The sequence below is a fragment of the Dipteris shenzhenensis genome, chromosome 29, assembly GCF_047967505.1.
Source record: "Dipteris shenzhenensis isolate YYH24624 ecotype China chromosome 29, Dip_SZ_1.0, whole genome shotgun sequence".
Taxonomy (NCBI): Eukaryota; Viridiplantae; Streptophyta; class Polypodiopsida; order Gleicheniales; family Dipteridaceae; genus Dipteris; species Dipteris shenzhenensis.
In genome coordinates, this window is record NC_141624.1 from 14,911,491 (window position 1) to 14,936,807 (window position 25,317).

Sequence of the window (25,317 nt, forward strand, 5' to 3'; positions counted from 1 at the left end):
ATGGAGCGTTTGAGTCCAAATACAACAGCTATAATGGAGATGAGTCTCCCTCATGGAGCGTTTTACTCCTCCCTCACTTGACAAGATAGGCTTAAACTCAATTTTGAAGTCTCTTGAAGTAATGGATTCTCTTCCTCATTTTGTGAGAAGAATTTGGAAGCATCCAGTAGTAGCTTGGAAGTATGTAAAAACTTTAGGACAAAAGGCTTTCAACTATGGAGAGATAGGTAAAAGGCTTTCAGAGCATTCAAAATCTTATATCCTTAGAGAACCTTGTTGTTGTAAAAGTAAGAGATTCCAAAGCTTTATTGATGCTGATTTAGGACATGTAGTCACAGTTGATACCTCAATTTTGCTTTCTAGTAACTTAAGAGACCTTTTCATGAAAGGCACGAAATTTTGATTGTACTCTTTTAAAGAGTCTTGCCTTTTAAAAGCTGTCGATAAGGGAATCTCAAAGTTTGTTTTGCAATTAGAAGAATGTTTAGGAGTTCAAAATATGTTATCAGAATGGAAAGGGAAGATTTTGAAGAAAGTTGCTTTGAAACTAGAAGAAGTCCCTTTGGTTAATTGCTCAAAGCAAAGTAAACATCTTCTAAAGAAGATGAAACTCTTCTTCGAAAATTCCATAGGAAATTTGTCATTTTATATGGACAAATGTTCCAATAACTTTGTTTTTATTTGCAAAAAGTTTTACTTAGAATGTCTTTTGAGAGAAGTGAACTCGTCTGCCAAAACTTACGCCCCTGCCTTAGTTTCTCAAAAGGATTTGATCTCAAAACATCGGAGATTTTGCAAGTCTTCTGGGTTTGTTTGCAATCCAAGTATACCTTTTCTTTGTGTTGCTTGGAAGTTTTACAAAACTCCAAAAAAGCCAAGATTTATTGCAGCTGCTTGTGAGACTACTTGGACGGATGTCTCTAAATGGCTAAGCTACTGCTTCAAAGCCATGTTGCCTAGTGTCCATGAACTTTGGAGGGACTTATTAAAAGAGGCAGATGTCCCCTCGCACTCAAGCTGGTTTTTAAATGACTCTGTAGGAGTGATTTCTGTTGTAAATTTTTTTAATTCCTCTCGAAGCATTCAGGAAAAAGAGTCTCCTATTCTCCTTCAAACCTATGATTTTACCACGCTTTACACAAAGATCAAGCTGGAAGACTTGAAGTTTAGAATAAAAAAGCTAGTGGCTGAAGTTTTCAAGCTGAGATTTGACAAAGATAGATGCAAAGTGCTAAAAGTTGAGAAAACAGCGTTATGCTTTGACTTTAAAATAAAGATCATGACATAGGTTCTAAAAAGAAAAGATACACGAAGGTAGTAAGTGTGGAAGATGTTTGCTCTTGGATAGATTTTCTTTTAGATAATCTTTACATCACAATAGGTGATTCTTTGTTTCAACAAATTATAGGAATCCCCATGGGCACTAATTGTGCCGTCTTTTAGCAAACTTTTATCTTTTCACTTATGAATTTGAGTTTATGCAATGTCTTATTTCTATCAATACCTGCCCTATCATTTTACATAAGCTTAGCCAAGTTAGGCGCTTTATAGATGATTTATTTGTACTAGATGTTCCTAACTTTCAAGACTTTATGTACAAAGACGCAGTGCTTTTGGAGAAGGAATCTATCCTCGTGACTCTTGTGAACTGAACTGCACTTTAAGAGGGGATTCTTGTGTTTTCTTAGATCTTAGACTTTCTCATTCTACCATAGGATTAGAGGTTGATAAATACGATAAACGTGAACAACCTGAATATAGTGGTTTACACATTATAAAAATGCTTCACATTGACTCTAAACATTTCTGATTTGGCAAAATATGGAGTCATTTCTTCCCAATTCCATAGATTTTCCCGCCTTTGTACAACTAAGGAGTCTATTATTACTCAATGTAATAATTTGATCACTTTACTATTACACAAGAGGTATAATCCAAGGAAAATAATGAAAAAAGTAAACACAATCTTAGATATGAAGTCTTTTATCTATGGTGTATCGGCCTTAGGTATGTTTAGAATGATTGAACATAGCTGAAAACAAAAAGCAAGGAGCTGAATAGCCCGTTTTTCTTTTAGTTTCAAAAGAGAGTTTGTTTGAGTATGCTTGTGCTTTCTAAAGAAATGTATTTTTGCCTCTTTGTAGGAAACGATACATAAGTGTAAAGGGCCATTTAGCTTTTTATGTTTTTAAATAAGAGAGAGAGAGAGAGAGAGAGAGAGAGAGAGAGAGATTCTAGTTTTTTGGAAGATTTTGTTTCTTGACTTGCTTGTTTATTTTTGCTTAGTCATCTGCTTCCTTTCTTCTTTATTTCTTGTTTTCTTTCTCTTTTGTTTATTTGACGTATTTTAGTAAGCACTGGGTTTGCCCAAGAGACTCCGCGGGTCTTTAGAAACCCAGTATAGCTACTTATGCTTGGGCACTAATGACGACATAAGTGTTGCTTTGCTTGCTAAGTATGTCTTCCTTTTGTTTTTCATAAAGTTTTTACCTCTTTTTTCTTCTCTTTCATTTAAAACTCTTTTATTTTTTGTGTAGTTTTTTGATCTTTAGAACAACAAAAAATCTAAATTTGTATGATTGGACTTATTCTAGTCTTACAAAGGTGTAATGGAGATGAGTTTCAGCTCTTCACATGTGGTAAGGACAGGATAAGTGGAGATGCAATGCAAACATAGCTCGTTGATGTCACGAGGACGTGAAATTTTGGGACTTTTGATATGCGACTTCCGTAATTTGCGTGTGACTGCCTTGAGCTTCTGGGACGCGAGGGTCCGGCCATGGGGCGAGACTTCGGGAATTAAAATTCCTAGTGGGTCCTTGTAAATAGTGAATGTGCGCCCAGTTACTAGGCAATTAATTCCTAGCGCCAAAGTGTGCAATAGGGGGACCAAAAGAGTAGTGCAATTTAAAAACTGCTTTTAGGGGCCAAAAGAGTGGTGCAATTAAAAGACACTGCTTTTTGGAGCCTAGGGCTTTAAAAGTTGGAGGGAGTCCTTTTGGATGCAGTTGGCTAAATCAATTCTTGAGGAGCCAGATCATCAGTTTCAGGTGTTCCAGAGCCTGCCAGGGAAATTTGTTTTTACCCAGGAGCCAGTTTCAGGTGATCCAGGGTCTGCTAGGGAAATTCGTTTTTACCCAGGGGCCAGTTTCAGGTATTCCAGAGCCTGCTAGGGAAATTCGTTTTTACCCAAGGGTCAGTTTCGAGTGATCTAGGGCTTGCCAGGGAATTTCGTTTTTACCCAAGGGCTCGTTTCAGGTGTTCCAGAGCTTGTCGGGAAAATTCATTTTTACACAGGGGCCAGTTCCAGGTGATTCAGGGCCTGCCATAGCAAATTGCAATTGATCCAGGAGTCTGCTGCAGGTAGCGATTTCTGCCAGGGTGTCTGTTCCAGGTGCCTGCGATTGGTTCTAGGGCTGTTCCAGGAGTTTTGAACCTAACCAAGCTGCTCAGAGTGAATTGCAACTTGCTTTTTCCTGGTTTTCAGGCTTTGCAAGAGATTTAGATCTGATTTTTTGGAGTTTTCTGGGTGTTGCGGCTGGTTTTGTTTTTTTTAAGGCGTGGGTGTTCTATTCTAGGATGCTTTTGGGCTGTGCCAGGGCGGAATCAGCTTATTTCCGCAGGATCTAGGGTTTTCCAGCCAGGGTGACCTTTCTTCTGTGGATTTCGGGTAGAAGAAGGCTTGTCTTTGCTTGTTTTTGCCGTTTCCTGATTGGTTGCTGGCTAGTTATTGCGTTTGGGTTTCTTTCCTCGCGAAGAAGGGTTGGTTAATGTTGTTGGGCAGTGGCTAGGGAGGCTATAGATTGAGGTAACCCGCTGGGAAGTGTTTTGGTTGTTTGATTGCACCAGAGTTCAGCTGTTGAGGGCTTTGTCTTGCAGTTGTTCAGCTGTGTTTGGCTGGTTGGGCACTTGGATGTGCGATTGCAGGAATGGTTCAGACAGTGGATGCTATTGGGGTCTCTGTTGCATACTTTGGTTGGTTGAGGATATAGGATTGTCTAGGGATTGGATGCTGTTCACCGTTTGCAGTTGAGTAGGGAATTACAGGGTGGGTTGGATGGGGAGTTTGCGGGCGTTGGTTTGCATGTTGTGCAGCTTCCCAGAGACCTTTGTAATCAGCTGCTTGGCTTCAAATGAATGTTAAATAAATACTGCAAGGGCCGCCAATGTTTGGGGCCAATCGGTGTCTTGTTTGTGAGTAGGAGCGCTCTAGCTCCCCTGTGATTTGTTCTGGGGTGCATATTTACTTGTCTATTTATTGCGTATGTTGTATTTAAGTGGATCCTACCACCCTTTACGTTGTTGAGGCTGGTTTCAGTTGAAGTGCTCATTGAAGCTACCATGTGGGGTATATGGCAAAGCAATCATTGCCTCCCATGTGACAAAAGTGGACAGCAAAGCACAATGGTATGTGCAGAACAAAAACCATGGGGACATCCTTTGTGATGATGAGCGTGCCAAGATGCATTACCACCCACATGATCCTGGAGATACCACAACACCCAAGGCAAAGGAATATATCACATTTCCTTTTGACGTTGGTGGAATGCGTGATGGAATATATCCTTTTTACAGCAGGGGGCCTTGGTGCCTAACCACCATCACCTGCAATTTGAGCTACTGAACATTCAGTTCAGTAACAACTCTAAGGACTTTTGGCGGAGATTTCTAGAGGGACAGACCGCCCCCCTTACCACTCACTGACACCCAGGTGTGGTTTGATTATGCACGCACACTCTAGCATATCCCCAATCAGCAAGCCCCTAACCTCTCACATATGCCATGTCCCACATCCTGCACCCTCTTCACTAGGGGGGGGGGTAAAGGATGCTGCAATGAAACTTCATAATGGCCGAGCGAAGGATCATGAGGGACTATGCATTGAGTTCATTGCATATGGGATTAACCTCCTAGTCTCGATCTTTGCAAATCTATTTAATGAAGCTGTTTGTTTGGGGTTTCCACGCACTTGGATCATTAACACTATCTCACCCATTCACAAGGTAGGGGATCCCATTAGTCTGAAGAACTACGTGACCATCATGATTGGACATGTCATGTCCAAGATTGATGCATGAGTACCTGATTCCGTGGTCAACAAATTTGCGGAGGGTCAAGGACTTAGAGTAGCACGACAGGCGGGATTTCGACGTGATCATGGGACCATGGACCACATTCTCACGCTCAGATGTATCATCGAGGAGGTGAGGGCACGGAAGCAGAGGGTTTACAGTTGCTTTGTGGATTTTCGCAAGGCATTCGACACGGTTTCGAGCCCGCCTCATACCGTGCCTATAGGCTGTGGGTTACGACCAGGAGATCATTTGGGCTATCATGGCACTTTATGAGAGAGTCTCATGCAGAGTGCAGGATGGACAGATGAGATCATGAGCACTATCGGGCTCAAACAAGGGTTTCCATTATCACCTACCTTGTTTGACCTATACATTGACGAGCTTGAGATAGTGATGCAGACACACGGGGGGTAGGTTACTCTCTTGTGGGCACGCTGATTTGGATATTACTTTACGTAAATGACGTGGCTTTCTTGTCTTCCTCAGCAGAGGGGCTCTAGAGACACCTTTACACATTACAGTCCTTTTGTGAGTCTCATGATTTGAAGGTCAACCTGGGCAAAACCAAGGTTATGATCTTCAATACATCTCGAGCCGTCATGCGCCAGGAGTAGTTCACATTTGATGGGTCACGTGTTGAGGTAGTTTCATCATACACTTATCTTGGGGTCGTCTTTTTCGGACCCGTCTTCACTATGAGACCCGCGATACAAGCACGCTTGAGCAGAGGATATGCTTCATTGGCTAGACTAGAGAGGCAGTGCATCCGCTCTCATTTTCAGGATACACAGACCAAAGGGTTGCTTTTTGACTCTTTGGTCTGTCCAGCGGGGATGCATGGCAGTCCATGCTGGGGGCCAGACTTGTCGGATACAGAGTGGGCCAGGGTGGAGCGGTTACAGGTTCTCAGGTTATCACGGATGATCCGTGGTAAGCCATCCATTCCTCACCGGATCATTAGGGCGGAGTTTGGGTCACCCTTATTATAACTAGATGCTGCATTTCAGGTCATCACGTATCTGTACCGAGTCAGGGAGTATGGGAATTACACCTCTGGGCGTAGTAGGCTACCATGGCTAGCACTGTCCTCTTCTATGGCACTTGCAGCAGAAGGAGACCAGAGGTGCTGGTATGCACGCATAGGGAGATGGTTCGAGGGATTGGGACTCCACATGGGCAGACTTTACTCATTCCAATACAGTATGGATGCTCCGTTTTCTCCCCTCCTATCACACGAGGTGAAACAGGTTATCCGTGAGAATCTATTACAGCTACACATATTCCGGACTTGGGCCCGAGTGATCTTCCAGTGAAGCTGGGCTTCTACAGAGACCACTTCTTGCATATCACAGCAAAGGGTTTCATTGACCCACGAGGGTACAGTCAGATTTATTTACCCCACTTAATGAGGATCTCTCTTGGGCAGTTCCGGGTCTCTTCACATAGACTTTGTATTGAAAGCGGCAGAGCAGAGCGACTACCTAGGGAGAGGCGCATATGCACTTTGTGTGACATGCAGGAGGTTGAGACAGAGGAGCACTTCATCTTCAGGTGTCCTGTTTACTATGAGATCTGTGGGCGTTTCTACGGCCTCTTCAGAGATAGCTATGGGGTTTTGGTTGGATTCATCTCCTACCCAGACCAGCGATGTTTGGCAAGTTTTGTTCATGAGGCACTCAGACTCTGCGAGAGTGTACTTCGAGCACAGAGACAGGAGCAGACTTCTTGCTTGGCTGATTCGTCTCAGAGTTCAATCACGAAGTTTTTTCAGCCAGATCACATGGACACCCACGGGACGAGGCCTCGACATGACCGTGACCTCGAGCTTGTGACTTGATAGCTCAGACAAAGGGTTGACACACAGATCACACTTGGGGGCATCCCCTTCATGTTTAGAGTTGGGTCTCGCCCGACGGGGGTCACAGTAGCCCTGGTTAGAAGCAGAGCTATGACTAGGAGACATGCCAGGGTTGCACCTTTGAGTGGCTGACAGCACTCTATCGCCGACTTCATGCCCCCATTTTCACCCCCATTCTAATGTCTTGATGGTGATGGTGATGGTGATGATGACGATGATGATGATGATGATGATGATGATGATGATGATATGATGATGATATAGTCGACTACTGACATGACATGACTATGTTGTATTTAGGATTTAGTATTGACATTCTGCATTGGTGTGGATGCTCGTTTAGTAGCTCCATGACCACATCTTGTTTGTAGACCCATTGGTCTCCCGAAGACTTTAATAAACTTGCTTTCTTTCATTCTCTCTCCTCCTCTCTCTCTCTCTCACTCGACTTACGATCACATTTTTACACTTAGAGGGATCATTGAGGAGGCCAGATACAGGAGACAGAGAGTATATTGTTGCTTTGTGGATTTTCGCAAGGCATTCGACACCGTTCCCCGCGCCCGACTCATCAGACGTCTGTAGGAGTTAGGCTACGACTCGGTGATTATCTGGGCAGTAGTAGCTCTCTATGAGCGGGTGACGGGGCAGGTCAGGATTGGCACCAGCTGGACCCCAGAGATAACGAGCACTATCGGAGTCAAACAAGGATGTCCCTTGTCACCGACTCTATTTGGCCTCTACATCGACGAGCTCGAGACCACCATCAGGACACTCGGAGGTGCAGGCTGCTCTCTTGCGGAGGCTGTCATCCAGATTCTCCTATACGCAGACGATGTAGTACTACTATCCTCTTCTGCTACTGGTCTTCAGCGACACTTGGATGGACTTCAGGTCTTCTGTGATACACATGACTTGAAGGTCAACCTTGGGAAAACCAAGGTGATGATCTTCAACACTTCCAGACCCGCTATGCACCGAGAGCAGTTCCTCTTCGCCGGTGACCCTGTTGAGATAATTGACTCTTACACATACTTGGGCGTTGTCTTCTCAGGCCCAATCTTCACGATGCGCCCGGCCATGCAGGCCAGGATTAGTCGGGGATACGTCGCTCTTGCCAGGCTGGAGCGACAGTGCTACCACTCCCACTTCCAGGACCTGCGGACCAAGTCTCTCCTTTTTGATTCTTTGGTCCGCCCAGCAGGCATGTACGGTAGCCCTTGGTGGGGAGTCGACCTTTCAGACACAGAGTGGGCTCGAGTCGAGCGCCTACAGATACTGATGTTTGCTCCGATGATCCGTAACAAACCATCGGTACCACACCAGATCATTCTAGCCGAGTTCGGTGCCTCACCCCTACAGCTTGATACGGCTTTTCAGGCTATCACCTATCTCCACAGAGTCAGGGATTTCAGCTCCTCCGTCGACGGTCGCCTCCGCCTACCTTGGCTAGCCCTATCCTCCTCTATGGCCTTATCCGTTGATGGGGACCAGCGATGCTGGTATAGTCGTCTTTCCAGTTGGTTCACCCGACTGGGCCTCGACTTAGACCGGTTGCCTCCTTTTCAATACAGCCTCAACGCTCCACCATCTCCCCTCTCCCCCACTGACCAGGAGGTCAACCGGCTCATTTGAGCGGATCTGCTCCAGCTTCACACCTGGCGGACATGGTTTCTTCACTCCGAGCTTCCTGTGAAGCTCGACTTCTACCGCCGACACTGCCTCCAGATCTTACAGGAGGGCTTCATCACACCTCCGGGTTACACACAGCTTCATCTACCACATGCGCTCCGGATCTCCCTCGGTCAGTTTAGGGTCTCGTCACACCGATTACGGATCGAGAGCGGACGCGCAGAGGGTATCCCTCGAGAGGACCGCCTTTGCCCACTTTGCGACTTGCAGGAGATCGAGTCGGACGAGCATTTTGCTTTCAGATGTCCTATCTATTATGCCATTCGAGGCCGGTACCACTGCCTCTTCCGCGACGGATTCGGCTCCCTCCCACACATGCTGCAGTTCCCGGATCAGCGATGCCTAGCCGCTTTCTTACATGAGATGACTCGCCACCGAGATACCTCTCTCCGAGCACGGCGACACGAGCAGCGCACTCAGCGTGAGGACACCCAGCGGCCTATCACTGACTTCTTTCAGTCACAGGATACCTCTTCTCAGTCTAGCCGACGACGCAAACGTGAGCGAGAGCCAGAGCCACGACATCCAGGTCCATGACATCTCGTCTCTGCTCTCTGCCCGCCCCACTGGGGTTACCGTTGCCCTCATCCACAGGGCCACCCAACGCCCTCGACGACCGAGCTCGACTAGGCCGCATGACGTCAGAGGCCAATCATCTATCGCAGGGTTTTTTCCGACCTCCCATTTGACGGCCCCTCTATGATTGGTCTCTGACGATCACCACCTGCACATGTATACTGTATCTCCCCCCTCTGTCCCATTTTTGGTGCCCCCCCCTTCTTTTTTGTATCATATGGAGGTAGACACATATTTTTTGTATCAGGACTAGACACACAGTCCTTCATAACCTCTTTTTTGTTGAAACGGTTGGCTGGCCCGTTTTGAGACCGCCACCGTTATGCTCATTGTATCAGTTATCTTTAGTCTCATAGACTTTCACGGTCTCCCGAAGACTTTAATAAATTTTATTTCTTTCTTTCTCTCTCTCTCTCTCTCCCCTCCCCTTGCCGTACCTGTTAGCGTATCTGCCGTACCTGTTTTATAGGCCCAGCCAACGTGGGCTTACCTCTAGGTCACGCATGTCAGCTCCTTGTCTCAAGCCGCTCCATAAGCTCCTCCGGTTCGTCTTTGAAGAATACTCCCCTAGTTGGGCTGAACCCCCAACTCACCTAGGGGGTTAGTTTAGCCCAGCGGTGGTAGGAGAAATGGCCAGCAAGGATTGGCCCAACCTACCTTACTCTTCCTCCAAAAACCCCTTGACTCCAACAGCCCCCCTCATCAGAGCCAGATATGCCATTGTTGAGATCGAACACCCTCTTCGTATGCACACGTGTATGAATGAGGTCTTTCCGACCAACCCATTATTGGGTATCATGAACAAATTTTATTCTTTCAAGCTGAGGTGCGAGATTTGATACTACAACTAGCGGATGCAATAACCAGGATTCAGATTCTTTAAGGTCCTAGTAATCAAGTAGTAATAGATGAGGCTGTCAGGTCTTGCAATGCCTCCCCCCCTACTCCTCAATTAATTTCTATTGTCAAAGATTTGGTTCTAAATGAAGTACAGATGGCCAAGCGAGAGATTATTGTAGAGGTTGAAGCAAAGGTGAATAAAACTAATATTCAGGAAGAGATCAAAGAACATGAAGCCAGACGGGACAATGCACTAAAAATCAGAATTGGGGGGCTTCCAGACGGATGGTACAAGGAAGGCTAGTCAAGATCCGCCCGACAAAGTCACTGCATGGGAAGCCAGACATGAGCGAGCTCTGAGAATACTAGGCCATGCTTTAGGGATGAAGTTTCATCACCATCTCGATTTGTCGAAGACAGTACGTGAAACTTGGATTGCTATTGAGACCATGTTTGGTGCATGACTCAAGAACTCCAAAGTTCTTCTCAAGCAAGAATTCATCAGCCTGCAAATGAAGGATAGCGGAGAGCACTTAAACCGGATGAAGGCAATCCTAGGACAACTAGCAAATCTCGGGGTACAAGTCGAAGATGATGATTCTAAAGCAGTTGTGCTCACAAGTCTTCCCCCAGCATACGGTGAGATAAGTAAAATCCTTTGTGTAAACGCAAGCATGTCTTTAGATGAGAAGATAGCAACCTTGCTTGATGAAGAACACCGACAGAATGGAAGAAAGAATTTATGCATGCAAGACTTCGAAAAGCAACAACAACAATTGAAATGCGAATACTGTGGGAAACCTGTGGCACAAGGAGCAGTTCTGTTTCAAGAAGCGAGACGACACGGAAAAGAAAAATAAGGATGCTGGCAAGAGCAAGGAGTCTGCTCACATCGTTGCTTAAGAGTTTGCAGATCTGTGTGTCTCTGATCCAAGCTTAACAAATGAAGAGTGGGCGTTTGAATCGGCCAGGAGTTTTTGCAAAATAAGGGAGACTTTATCAATTTAGGTGGTCCTTCATGTTTTAAGACATAACAGACTTGTATTTGCCGGTTTTTCATGTTTCTCTTTGTCTTTGAGAAGGTTTGATAGTTTTAAGGCAGTTCGTCTTGCTTGAAAACACATGATTTTGTGTTTTCTAGTTTGTTGAAATTACTGCTAACTGTAAGGTTCTCTTTCATCACCTTCTGTTCCATTTGAGGGGGTTGTTGTGAATGACACACCTCACGTGGAGCAACACACTCTCGCAATTAGTAGGAATCTGATACCAATTCTCAAAGCAAATGTGACGATAAAAAATATCTTCATTTCGTAATCAAGAATTACCTATGAATTGCTGAAGATTGCAGTTGGTATTGGTGGAAAATTGTAAAAGGAGGATTAAATTGGCATCACAGCTGATCCAGCACATCATCTATGCGTGGAATAGGGACTCTATTCTTAATAGTCATTTGTTTAGTGCACGATAATCAACACACACATACGGAAGGAACCATCCTTCTTCTAAATTAGAAGCATTGCCATGTGGCGCAATTGCATGCAGATTCGCCATTGCAAGGTGGCTTTATATGCAGGATAATCTGGTGCTCACTTGCACCTACTGGATGCGTTATGGTCTCCGAGTTGTTCACCTCCTACTATTTTGTTGTCAGCAGTGATTTGGGACTAGCTCAGTCGTGAGCTCAGTAGAACCTCTCCACACCATGCTCAATGTCTAGGTTGAGAGTAGTTGCACTTCTCTTCATTGTCGTGCTAGGGCTCGGTAATCACTTCTAATCCTCCAACAAGCTCAGTCGAGATGAGGAGGATCATCCATGACCAGTTCTATCTATGCATGCAGTAGATTAGTAGTCTTTTCCTTGCAAGGTATTCGATATCTTTAAAGACCTCCAGGAGCAAAAAGTCTGAATGGTGGGCCACAAGATATTAAATTAAGCGTTAAGTGGGTGTTAATGAGTTGTACCTCTGATGCCATTTATTTGAACAACCAATGGTCGTTTTTAAAATGTGACATCAGCTAAGCTCAGCTAGTGCACCTTGTCTTTGTATTAGCTAGTCAGATTTTTGTGTCACCGTCTTAAAGGGTTGTGAAACCCTGGTTTTGGTCCAAGCAGGTTTAGGCTTGTCTTGTGTTTTGTCTACCATTCACACTGTTGTGCATGCTGTCCCTCTTTGACTATGAGATTTCAATTGAGGAAAGTCCCTCTTTGACTATGAAATTTCAATTAAGGAAAGATGGCTATTTTGTCCCTCTTCTTGCACCCATCTGCTCCACAACACCTTTCGACAAATACTAAACTTCCTTGAAATGTTTGCAAGCTGCTGTAGATTGTTCTGCTCATGGAAAAATTTGTACTGCAAGAAGTTGCCAGAGAAATGCATACTGAATGTGTGCTCACTTTTCCAGCTTTTGCAGAATTTTTTGTGCAGTGGCATTATTGTATGGGCAGCTTGGTAGTCAGCTTGGTGTTGCAAGCTCTTGGTACCAAACCTTGGTTTCAAGTTGCAAGACTTTCATACAATAGCTTCGCATGTGCATCGTACCCACTAATACAAAAATGGTATTCAACCTGACCATATGGTTATCTGGGGTATTTAACCTGACCATATGGTTATCTGTGTAATTATTAGAAAACCCAAAACCTGATGTATTTAAGTCCTAGAACAACACGTGAGGACCATGACTATGATGTATAAATTGACAAGTAAGACCTACATAGTTTGAAACCCAAGGCTTTTTGGTAGACTAAATGCCATCATTCTATCTTAGTTTAGATATCCTGGGTTGCATCTGGATTTGAGCCAACATATTCATTAGGCATGATCTTTCAAAAGATAGAGGTTGAGCAGATCCAGTCCTCCCCCACTCTGGTGAGAGGTCCATTTTCCACAAGGAACTCCTGGTGGCTCAATGCTCAGGGGCACATCCAGCGCAAAAGGGAGGTTAGGATGTGGAAGCATTGTGATATAAGAGGATGGGAATCTTCTTTAGTTTGAATGCTGATATGCTTGGTCTTCTTGCTGTGTTCCTTAATAACTTTGGAATGGAAATTCTTTTGTTCTTACAACATCAAAAGCTATTTTTTTGATCTGATTTGAGGTTTTTGTAGAGACATGCAATGTCAGCCAAAGCAGCTGCATCTCCAGGAGGTAATGAGCCACATGTGGCGACAAATGCTGTAGCGCTACCTCAAGGAGGATTGCTTGAGAATCTGGATAGAGGAATCATGGACAATAGGGCTGGAGGGGATGATGTAGAGGATTTACTACTTTCAAAGTTGCCAGCGCATCCAAAAGTGTATAGGGGCCAATTAAAAAATGGCCTTCGCTATGTTATTCTACCTAACAAGGTGCCACCAAACAGGTCAGAGGTTTCTTGTGGTTATGGTTGTTTTGTTGCTTCATTTCATCTAACGTTTACTATCTCATGGTAATGCACGCTAGACAATTTACTCAATGAGTTTCAACAAAATGTTATATATATAAGCAACTACCCTTGTAGAAATTGCTATTCAAGTAATGGAGCAACTGGAACAGATGTTATGAGTGTCATTGCTTCTTTCGTTAATTGCCCATGATTTTTTTTGGGCTTTGCTGCCAAATCCAAGCCTTAGCATTCGTTTGCTTCTTTGCTTAATGCTCTATAGCCAATTAACATGGATTTCCCCCGTCTTACATGGGAATGTTCACATGTTCCCGTGAATACCTTTATCTTCTCTAGGATGCCTTGAATGCCCATTCTTCTAGCAAGGCCTATGGCTTTACCATCAATTGTTTTTCTTTTGTTGTTGGGATGGGGGATTGAGGCTTTTAGGGCAAACATCAGCTCTAAAACATGGATGTATGTAATTTCCAAGAACCTTGATGTGCCATTACAATCCAGAGAAGGCAAGACAACTTGGGAATTGAACTTATATATACCTTTGTAAGGCTAGAAATATTTCCAATTGTACAAATTCAGATTTTTGTTGATCTAAAGACCCCTATGTGGGGTCTTATTTGTTATTGATGGCTGCTCTCTTATAGCTACAAGAAGCCATTTTCTATTTTATTCTACCACTTGTTGCAAGCATGATTTCCTTGTGTTCTAGCCAATTGACCATGTCTTGTATCCAGAAGAATCTAAGAGGTAAGGAGCCTTGGCCTCAAATTCAAATTTAAAATCTTTGAATAGTTCCCATATTGAACTTTGGGAATTCAGGTGTAGGATTGGTCAAGTGCAGCAAATAAAGGAGTGTACCCAAGCAGGTGACGTTTTTAAAGTTGTGAGCTCATTAAGGCAGACTTTTTAAGATTATCCGCGTGATTAATAAGGCACCTTATGAGCTGGAGTTACCTCATGATCTGAAGTGCATCTAGTTTTTTAAGGAGCCACAACAAATGAGGTGACAGCGACAAATGTATGCCATGTGCATCATCTCTTGAGATTCAAGATCATTGGACAAGCTTCCCCATCTGGCTGATTCGCTACATTCTGTACTTGATATAAAGGGCATTATGGACCATTTGTGAATTCTGATTCAAGGGCTCACAAGATGTTGCCCAACCTAGAGTCTGCTCATGTAAAACATTCTGGAAACGATTATGATACATGATTTAATACTAACAGGACATGGGAATTTGTAAGATTAGATATATTCTATTGTTACGACTGTATATAGAATAGGAGATGGAATAATTGTTAGTACTTAGCCGTGGTACGTGCCTTATAGGTCAGGTCAACTCATAGAGTTGACTTCATTGGTCAACCATATGGCTGGCCATGTAGGCCACCCCTTTGTACTTTCTCATTATCCATTTCCAAGTACTTCGTGTTCCTTCAGCTGTTGTTTGCTCCCTTGCATTCCACTCCCTTTCCATTGCTTCCCGCATCCAACAGTGGTATCTGAGGCTTGAGCCGGTTCTCTTGCTCCTACATGCCTCTCGCCGTGCTCATTACTCAGCCTCCCATTTCCTACCTGCCATTTTACTCTAGTTGAGTTCTCATTTGTCTCCAGAAACCTGTTTTTGGAGCAGAAAAATAGTCCAATGGCTGTTTCTTGGCTTTTTCATGTCTGATTTCGACGTTTTTTGAAAATTTTGAGCTGTGTGCATACAAATGACATTATCCTGTACCATTTCAAACCCGGCTGTACAACTATATGGATGATGTACCAACATTCGCACAGCTGTACAGACCTGTACTTGTGCAACACTACCAGGAATCATAGTTACCAAGTAATGGAAACGTTTTGAAAATTTGGGCTAGTGTAACAAAAAAGCGTAGGCGTGACACTTAGAAACGTTTCTAGACAAAACGTTTTGCCGAAATGGACAAAACGCAAGTGCATTGGGTGAAACAGGTTGTCACTTATGTCTTGACTCTTTTGAGAGTGCTCAATGTGTATATGTGTATTTGAGAGCTCTTTTCAGAGAGAGAGAGAATCTGAAGCTAATTATTTATGTTTTGTATATAATTCTTATAAAATACATTTTAAAAACCCGTTTCTACACGAAACGCCTGCCAAAATCTAGAAACGTTTCTACAAATGTTTCTAGAAACGCGTTTCTAGAAACGTTTCTTGTCACACTGACCCCAACCACTATAGCTTCAATCAGCTTGTTTCCCTTATCTTACAAGAGGAGCAGAGCCGTACCAATTGAGCTGCCTCCATTCATGTAGATCAAGCCTTTGTTATAGATCATAGAGGCAAGGGCACAGGGGGCAAGAGTTTCAGGCAAGAGTTTCAGCAAGCCCAAGACTTTTGGAACTATATGGACTTCTGCCCCGTTAGATGGGAAGAGAAGAAACAAGCGCTGTGATTATTGCAAGAAGGCAGGCATGGCATTTGTGAATGTTGCAAGCGCATAGCCTTAGAGAGAAAAAACAGCAAATAGGTCTTGCTATCACAAATGCCTCTGCTGCCCCATAACATGCTCACGAGGCAGCAAACATTTATCATGATGAGTGGGCATTTGTTGTGATGTGCTATTACCATCCATCGAAGCATGCTACAGCCTTGTTTGTCTTAGATTCTGAGTCAGATTGGTACTTTGACAGTGGTGCTCCTAAGCACATTACTTCTTGCAGATCTCTCTTTCAGTCTTTGGGGGCTGCTTCACATGGTGGCACACTGACATGTGCCAGAACTTCATTTTTATCTCAGCCATATTCTTGAATGGCTTTCAAGTTCTTTTTGACGGTTATCGTTGTGCCATGTATGACAACTGGTATGATTGTATTACATACTGGGTTACTTTCCAGTGGGCTCGACCACCTTGATGTTTATGAGGCAAACTTGGTGTCAACATCTGTAATTTCAGATCGTCACTTGTGGCAGGAGAGATTGGGGCATCTCAATTACAAGAGTCTGGTGAAAATGCACTCAAAGGATATGGTGTTTGCACACCCACCCATGCATGCACCTACTAAACGTGTTTTCTGAAGGCTGCCTATTCGGCAAAATGCACTGGTTCTCCTTTCCAAAGGATTGGGCTGTTGATGCATCCAGAAAGTTGCATCTCGTACATAGTGATGTATGCGGGCTGATGCGGACAGCATCACTTGGAGGCTACTTATACTTTTCCATATTTGTGGATGACTTTACTAGGTTCATGTTGGATTTATGGCATGAAAACCAAGTCAGATGTCTTCTCATGTTTTAGACATTTTCTTGCCATGGCTGAAATTGAAAGTGGGAATAAACTCTTGACTCTCTGCACTAAGAGGGGTGGTGAGTTACGAGTACATGTCTTGTGAGTTTTGTGAATTAGATGATCAGATGCATGCTGAAGGGCAAATCTTTACCGAACGAATTTTGGTTGGATGCCATCATGTGTTCCAACTATGGAGTACCCACCTGAGCATTGAAGACTATCACACCCTATGAGGCATGGACCGGCCGGAAGCTTGTTATTTCACGTATGCGGGTGTTTGTGTGATGGGTCATATGGCATATGGGCATGTCCATCGCAAAAGAGGCATAAGCTCGAGGACAAGGCCATCGAATGCATATTTATTGGCTAAAACTCAGAAAGCAAGGGATATCAGTTGTATCAACCTAGTACAGGCAAGGTTATCATCAACAGGGACGTTGTGTTTGCTGAGAATGTGCCTTTACCTTGGCTAGAACAGCCAGTTCAGAGCATAATGCCACATGCTTCAAGCAGCTCACATCCTCCTCTTACCCCTGCTCAGCTTGATATACCTCCAGTTGATCACCATGCTATTGAGCAGGCAGTTGAAGAGCAGAGGGCTGTCATTAGACAGCAAAAAATCAGTCCCTCATTGGCTTTTGGACACCCTCAAGACCAGCAAGCAAATTGAGCCTTTACCTGCCCACACTAGACATGCGAACAAACAAATGCAGGGTAATTTCTTGGCTGTAGCTTTGATTGCCACTACTTGTAATCAAGAGCCTCTATGTCACACAAGGATGCTTTTGATAGCAAAGAATGGATGTATTATATGAGAGCTGAACTTGAGTCCATTCATGCACATGGCACTTGGGAGTTGTGTGACTTGCCTGCAGGCAAGCATGCTATGGGCACAAAATGGGTTTATAATGTCAAATGGAAAGCTGGTGGCAGCATTGACCTCTTCGAAGCCCGCCTAGTTGCAAATGGCATTGACTTTGAGGAGACCTTTGCTTCCACCTCACGCATTACAACCATACGGTGTGTCATTGCTCTTGCATCCCACAGAAATTGGGAGGTTCATCGGTTGGACATTAAGACCGCCTTTCTTCATGGTGATTTATAGGAAGAGGTCTATGTCACTCAACCACCTAGCTTTGAGCAAAAAAGTTCTGAAAATCAGGCTGCTAGCTGAAAAAAGGCTCTTTATGGATTGAAGGGGCACCGCGGGCATGATATGCCAAGATACATGCATATGTGACAACCCGTGGCTTTTAGAACAGCCCTACAGAGGCGTGCGAAAGAGTGCTGCAGAATTTTTTATTCTCATTCTTTATGTGGATGACATGCTTGTCACTGTGCCAGATATGGGAAAAATTGCAGATTTCAAGGCTGATTTGCAGAAATCTTTTGCAATGACAGACATGGGCTCGTTGCATTGCTACTTGGGCATCCAATTTGCATATGTTGAGGGTGGTATAATGATGAGTCAGTCCAAATTGTGGGCTGCCTCATTTATTTATGTCATACTCGGCTGGATCTTTAGTACACCATCTCCCAGTTGAGCAGATACATGCACAAGCCCATCACACAGCATTGGCAAGCAATGAAGCGGATCTTTTGTGACTTGGAAGCCCCACAAAATTTGGGATTGTTCTATGGTGATGAGTCTCCACTAGTCTTGCATGCTTTCACGGATAGTGATTGGGCAGGTTGTTATGACACGAGAGTGTCCCACAATGGCAACTGTTTTATGCTTGGATCTTCATGCATCTCATGGTTCAGCAAAAAGTAGCTTGCCGCCTACAGGTGCTACTTCTAGTTGTGAAGCTGAGTACAGGGCAGCTTTCACAGCTACAGTAGAGTGTGTCTGGCTCTGCAAGTTGTTAGCAGATCTTGACATCAGCCATCCAACTTCTACTACCATGTACAGTGACAGCCAGAGTGCTTTGGTGGTTGCACGTAACGCTTTTTCATGCGCGTACAAAGCACATTGAGGTTCATTATCATTATGTTTGAGAGCAATTGTCAATTGGAGACATACAGTTGTCCTATATTCCGATCGAGGACAATTTAGCAGATCTCTTCACGAAGGCTCTACCACGACCCAAGTTTGAGGCTTTTCGGCTTGCCTTTCACTTGACTCCTTGTATTATCATAGGTTGCTATATCCGTCTTGGATGAACATGTCATGTGCAACCTTGACATAGATTCTTGGTATTCCTGAGATGTTCAGCAATACCATGGAGGAGGGTTTGTTAGCACTTAGCCGTGTTATGTGCCTTGTAGGTCAAGCGAACTCATAGAATTGACTTCACTGGTCAACCATATGGTTGACTTGGGGGCCACATAAGCCACCCCTGCCCTGGTATGTGCCTTGTAGCATAGTTACCAGCCGAAACGGAAGAAACGGAGTTTCCGAGCCCCGCCAAAACGAAAACGGAAGAAACGGCAATATGATACAATTTATGTATAAAAATTTATTTTTTATACATAATATAATTATCAGTAGAGTGCAAATCATACATAATACAATTATCTATACTTGAAGCTTCAACCTTCAAGCATCAATGCATCATTCATGCCTCTATGATTCTAAATTCTTGAATGATGCTTCAATAATCTGAAATCAACATGTATCATGAGTCATGACTAACAAGTTTGGCATTACAAGTGTCAAGAATCTGAAATTTAGAAGTTTGAAGTACTTTAAACTTAGCACACAAGTTGAAACTTGAAACTTGAAACTTGAAAGTATCCAATGTCCAGACTCCATAGATGATCATGATTCATGATCCACAAATTTCATGATCATGACTCATGAGTCATGCAAGACTCAAAATAAAAGCACCCATGGATGATATAAAAAAAAGCAGTAGGACTACTGATCATCTGCATCATCCATGGACTCCTCGTCATCGTCATCCTCTGCGTCCTCAGATAAGCTTGAGGCATCTGTGTCACTGTCTGAAGAAGAATCATCAACATCAGGATCAGGACCATCGGGTGCAATTGAAGTACTAGCACCATCTCCAGATGGTTGAGTGTATGATCGTGTGTGGTGTGCTGGTGCTGACAGCTCCTCATACAACATGGTGTATATGTCCAGCTCCTCCCGTGGGATATCTGGTATGGCCTTCATCTTCTCCACGTCCACCTTGTCTATATTCACTTGGCGAGGTTCGGGGCAGCCGGTGGCGAACTCAAGGAGACGGAGGTTGCAATGACAAAACACCAACCGCTCCAATTGAGCCGTGCTCAATCTGTTCCTCTTCTTTGTGTGAAAGAGGGCCCAAGTGCTCCAGTTCCTCTCACAAGGACCGGAACTGCAGTCCTGTGAGAGAACACGTATAGCAAGGCGTTTCTGCCATAAGCCAATTAAGCAGAGATAAGTATCAGGAACTTGATAACTTTAAACATATTTGTAGTAGATAAAACTTCAAATTACTTAACGACTAAGCTCTAACTAGTGGCGTTGGAACTTGTCTCTTAGACTCTTACAAAAGTAGGAGTACAGTTGCCATATTTCTCCCACCAGGAGACAGGTTGCAACTGTGTCTCTCGGAGCCTAGCCGTAGGTAGACCAAAGGAGAGGCTGTGATTGCGAAACAGTAGAAGTTCATCCTCCATTCTTCGTTGCATCTCCAAGTCACCACTCGTCCATGGCTCTCAAGAACATGGTTCCCTTGCAAGAAGACACTAAAATATTGTACACATTCCTCTTGCGTGCATCTGACCATCCATCGCATAAGAGTGTGCATCCATATTTTTCCCAAGTCTCTTTCAAGGGCTTCATTTGGTCTTTTACACATTCCCTCTCTCTTCTTAGCTCTCTTGTCTGCAAGGCCTCATATGTAGGCCCTTCCCATTCATACCCAATGCGGCTTACGGCTCTCATGGCCTTCCTCCATTGTGTAGTCTTCGCCACATGAAAGGGTATTGCACACTGTATGAAGAGCTTTGTGAGCTCACTAGTGGCCTTTGTGAGCTCACTAGTGGCCTCCTTCACTGCTTGCTTTTGCAAGCGTGCTTGAATGCTAGACCTTTGCAGTGATCCTCTTTTTCCCGCACTAGCATCCACACTAATTGATCCATGTGGCAAGGGTGTTCTTGTAGCACTAGGACCCGTGCTCGATGTAGTTGATGCCCCTCTACTTCTCTTTGCAGAACCCAATGTGATGGCATCATCCAATGGCTCAGTGTCAGCAGCCTCTTCTTCATCTTGCAACCCTTGCCCTCCACTTTTTGCAGCCAAGGCTGCCATATGCACACGCTTCCATTTTGTTAGGCCACCTTTCACTGGAGTAGGCACGAACTCACAAGGTCCTACATCCTTGCTGGGAACACCTGCTAGATGGTCTTTCACCCGTGTGACAGACCCCGTTTTGCTTATGCCGCAATAGTAGCATCTCCACTTCTTGGAGCCACCGCCTCCTTTATAACTATTGAGGAGGGAGACATGGACCCAATAAGCATCTCTCGGCATTGAGGAGGATGGAGAGGTCAGAAGGAGGATGGAGAGGTCACAAGTGAGAAAGGATGGAGAGGTAGGAGGAGGATGGAGAGCTCAGAGGTAAAAGAGGATGGAGAGGTGGAAGGAGCCTGGAGGATCAGAGGTAGAAGTGAAGGAGGATGGAGAGGAGGAGGATGGAGAGGTTACAGGTAAGATTAAAGAGAGGATGGAGAGAAGAAGGATGGAGGGATGGAGAGCTGGCTGCCAAGCTGCAGCTTGTAGGATGGAGAAGATGGAGCAAAGGATGAAGAGGATGGAGAGAGAAGGATGGAGGTCCGAGGAAAACGGGATGGAGAGTCCAAGAGCAAAGGATGGAAGGATGGAGAGAGCTTAGAGAAGGTGGAGAGAGCAGCAAGGATGCACAGGAGGAGTGCAATGGGCGGGAGGCGGCGAAAAATGGAGCCAGGCGGCGAAATCACGACTTTTGGGGTTTAGGGCAAATCAGGTTTTACGAAACGGCGTTTCAAGAAACGCCGTTTCAGTTTCGCCGTTTCCGTTTCCAGCCACGAAACGGCCGTTTCGTGCAACTATGCTTGTAGGTTAGGTGAACTCATACAATTGACTTCACTAGTCAAACATATGGTTGACTTGGGGGCCAAATAGGCCACCCCTCTATACTTTCTTATTATCCATTTGCAAGTACTTCGTGTTCCTTTAGCTATTGTTTGCTCCCTTGCATTCCACTCCCTTTCCATTGCGTCCTGCACCCAACAATAATAGTATGACAATAATCGGGGATATTTGAATATGAAGTTGTGCCCCTTCTAGAAGAATATACGGAGTGGGAATTTCAAGGGTTGGTTTGGGTGAAGAGCTTTCTACATTGCAATAACCTAAATTATCTGACTTTGTCTATCTCTTTGCTTGTTTTGACACATGTATATGACTTGAAATTTATTGCTTTTTAAATCCCGCAAGTGAAGAATGTATGTAGTGTTCATGCTCATGATGCTAAGTTGGAGACTTTGCATGGTTGAGTTTATGATTTCGAGCACTGTGAATAGAATTGAGTTTATGATTTGGAGCACTGTAAATAGTGTTTATGTGTATGAAGTTGACTTTGGTATTTCATGGATCTATCTTCTAGTCTTTCTTGTTGATGCTAGTTTTCCAATGCTTGTGGAAAAATGACATTCTTTTGTAGGTTTGAGGCACACATGGAGATGCATGTTGGCTCTGTTGATGAAGGGGAAAATGAGCAAGGGATAGCCCACATGATTGAGCATGTTGCTTTTCTTGGTAGTAAAAAGCGTGAAAAGCTGCTCGGGACCGGGGCTCGTTCGAATGCATATACAGATTTTCATCACACAGTTTTTCATGTGCACTCTCCTGTAACTGTCCAGGTAACACATTTTGTTTCATCTTTATCATGTTGAAAATATTTTGTTATTGCGTAGTCATTATATTTTCAAGGTGATGTGGATGATCCTTTTGTCTTGTTGGCTCTTTTTTAGGGATCTGATGAGCCATTGTTACCACTGGTACTAGAGGCTTTGCGCGAGGTTAGTTCAATTTTCTATTACATTTTATATGTTGCATAGCTTTGCTTGTGTTATACTTGTTGGAGGTATACATGCACAACGTGGTGTGCACCAGATACACATAGGTATGCAGCCTGGGGCGGACCATGTAGTGCAAGATGTGTGGTATGCAGCCCGGGGCGGACCATGTTGTGTGGGATGCATCTCCTAGTTTGATATCCATTGTGACACAATTCAGCCATAGTTACCAGAAATGGCCGTTTCTGGCCTGGAAACAGAAACGCAGAAAAAAAAACGGCGTTTATTTCAAAAACGCCGTTTCATAATCACTGGTTTTTGCCCCCTTTTGATTAAGCTGTTTTGATTAATCCTGCAGGTTGCTCTCCACCCTACAGGCTGCAGCCTGCTCTCCATCTTGCAGGCTGGCAGTTGTTCTCCATTCTCAGCCTGCTCTCAGCTCGCCACTACCTCTCCTCTCTTACCTCTCCATCCTCCTCCTACCTCTCATCCTCCTACGACTCCTTCTACCTCTCCATCCTCTTTCACCTCCTCATCCTCCTTCTACCTCTCCATCCTCCCTCTCATCTCTATAGATAATTGTACTATGTATAATTTACACTCTATTGATAATTGTAATATGTATAAAAAAATATTTTTTAATACATAAATTGTACCATATTCCTTTTCTATTCAGTGGGGGCCAGAAACTCCATTTCCCCGGTTTTTCTTGTTGCCGTTTCTTCCGTTTCGGGTTGCGACTATGACTTTAGGTGTAGTATTATCTTGTACTTTTTAAGTTGGTTTGCTCAAAAAGTGACTTGAGGAGCTGGAATATACACAAGGAAAAGCAACAGAAGAATCCAAGGAGATGGATGAAAAAACATAAGGCAAATATTTAGTTACATACGAAGTGTGGTCCTTGGTAGTGAGTAGATATAAACTTGAGAACCTCATCCAAGAAGTTAAAGACGGAAGAAGCCTCTCAAGCTCAAATTGGTTGGAATTAAGGATGATGTGACCAGCCTGCCCAAGGAAGTTTATGTTTGGAGATCAATGCTCCGCCACCTTCTGTCACCCTTTTAGTATAGCTTAGTTACTCACTTGTAGGGCCCCAAATGACGAGGATGCCGTAGCCATCCATCTATTCATCATTAAGGTGAGATGGGCTGCTTTGCTTAGGACAGCATTTGGCTGTCCAGATCATGTTAACTCACGCTTGCGCTTAGAGCTAGTGGAGCCTTCCATTTCTTAGAAAAAACAAATGCAAAAGCTTGCTAATTGGATACAATATCTGCATATTTAAAATCAGCGTACAAAATATAGTGCTTGATATAGAATGCATGCAAAAAAAAAAATCAAGAGAGTCTAGGGTTGTCACCATTTGGGACTTCTCCCAAGAAAATAAAGAGAAATATTTATTAGAACTGACTTTGGTCAAAGAATGGTAAATTTGGTTAACCAGGAATAAGTTTTATTGTTTTACTTTGCCCTGCATTGGTAGAAAGAGAACTGTGGGGACGCCCACAAAGGACTAGAAATAGTTCAAGAACTAGGAATGCATGCATTTTGCTAACCTCTAATGGGTTAAGTGTTGGAACTTGTTTGTGCCATGTGTAGGACCTAAGAGAGTGCAGAAAGGACCCAAGAGTCGTGAGAAAAGTGTAAAAAGCAGGTCTCACAAGGCTCAAAAAGTAAAGACAAGGGGGCGCCTCATTAATAGCAAGGCCCACAAGATTAAAAGGCGCCTAAAAGCTCCAAAGTACCAGATTTAGAAGGAAAAACACTAAAAGTTTGGCGTTTTGTAAAATTAGCTTTTAGAAAGCAGGCCCTAGCTTTTTGCTAGGCCAAGTCTATGAAAGAAAGGCACTAGGCCCCCCAGATTCATGAAAGAAAGTCCCTAGGTCGCCCAGATTCATTCAGAATTGTACTCAGGTCTATGGTCTTTCAAGAGCCAATTGTACAAAGATTATTCTATTGCAATAAAGACCTTCGGGGGGGGTCCAGCCCTTATTTCTGGGCTATAGTGCTGTGTCTTACTCCTTACCCTTCTCTCCCAACACTCTATCTAATTGGCGATTCAACTTCCACAGCTCTTGCACATATCTTGAAAAGTGTACGGATTTTCCAACGTCAGGTTACAAGGGACTTGACCTCATGAGAAGTCCCATCTAGCCCAATGGCCTTGTAGGCGTAGTGTAGCCATCCATCATTAAGGTGAGATGGGCTGCTTGTTTAGGACAGCATATGGCTGTTCAGATGGTATTCGTATGCATTTATAAGGATACAGATGTGGCACACAGCCATCCGGGATGATTTATGTGGCATTTCGTCCACAAGGACAGCACCTTGAGGTGTTGATGTGGCCTGTATGACATGTGGCAACTAAATGGTGCTGATGTGGAAGAGTCAAGATGTTGACGTGGCAACCAGCAAGTTCAGCTCTAAGGGTCTGCATCCGTTCATTGCTTGCAATTGCATCTCGGTGACAGAGGTTCCTCATTACAGGCAGCGGCAATCAATGCAACCTGAAGCGATTGCCATGCATCTGTCTTTGTACACATCGGGTGCGGACAGCCAAGGGCCTTGCTTGGTTTGCTGTCCGGCAAAGTGTCCAAGAGCCACTTTAGCAGTCTTTTGCTGTCTAATGACAGCCCTCTCCTCTTGAATT

General features: G+C 44.1%; 1 protein-coding gene across 1 annotated transcript in view; it reads left to right on the forward strand.

The window, feature by feature from the left end:
- Nucleotides 1-25,317, forward strand: part of LOC147882472 (Insulinase (Peptidase family M16) family protein) — a 178,827-nt gene that overhangs the window by 40,292 nt on the left and 113,218 nt on the right. Inside the window, exons 3-5 of the mRNA XM_087401054.1 lie at nt 13,151-13,404; nt 22,313-22,511; nt 22,623-22,670. Coding sequence (XP_087257180.1) covers nt 13,151-13,404; nt 22,313-22,511; nt 22,623-22,670 — 501 coding nt within the window. The remainder of the gene's footprint in view (nt 1-13,150; nt 13,405-22,312; nt 22,512-22,622; nt 22,671-25,317) is intronic.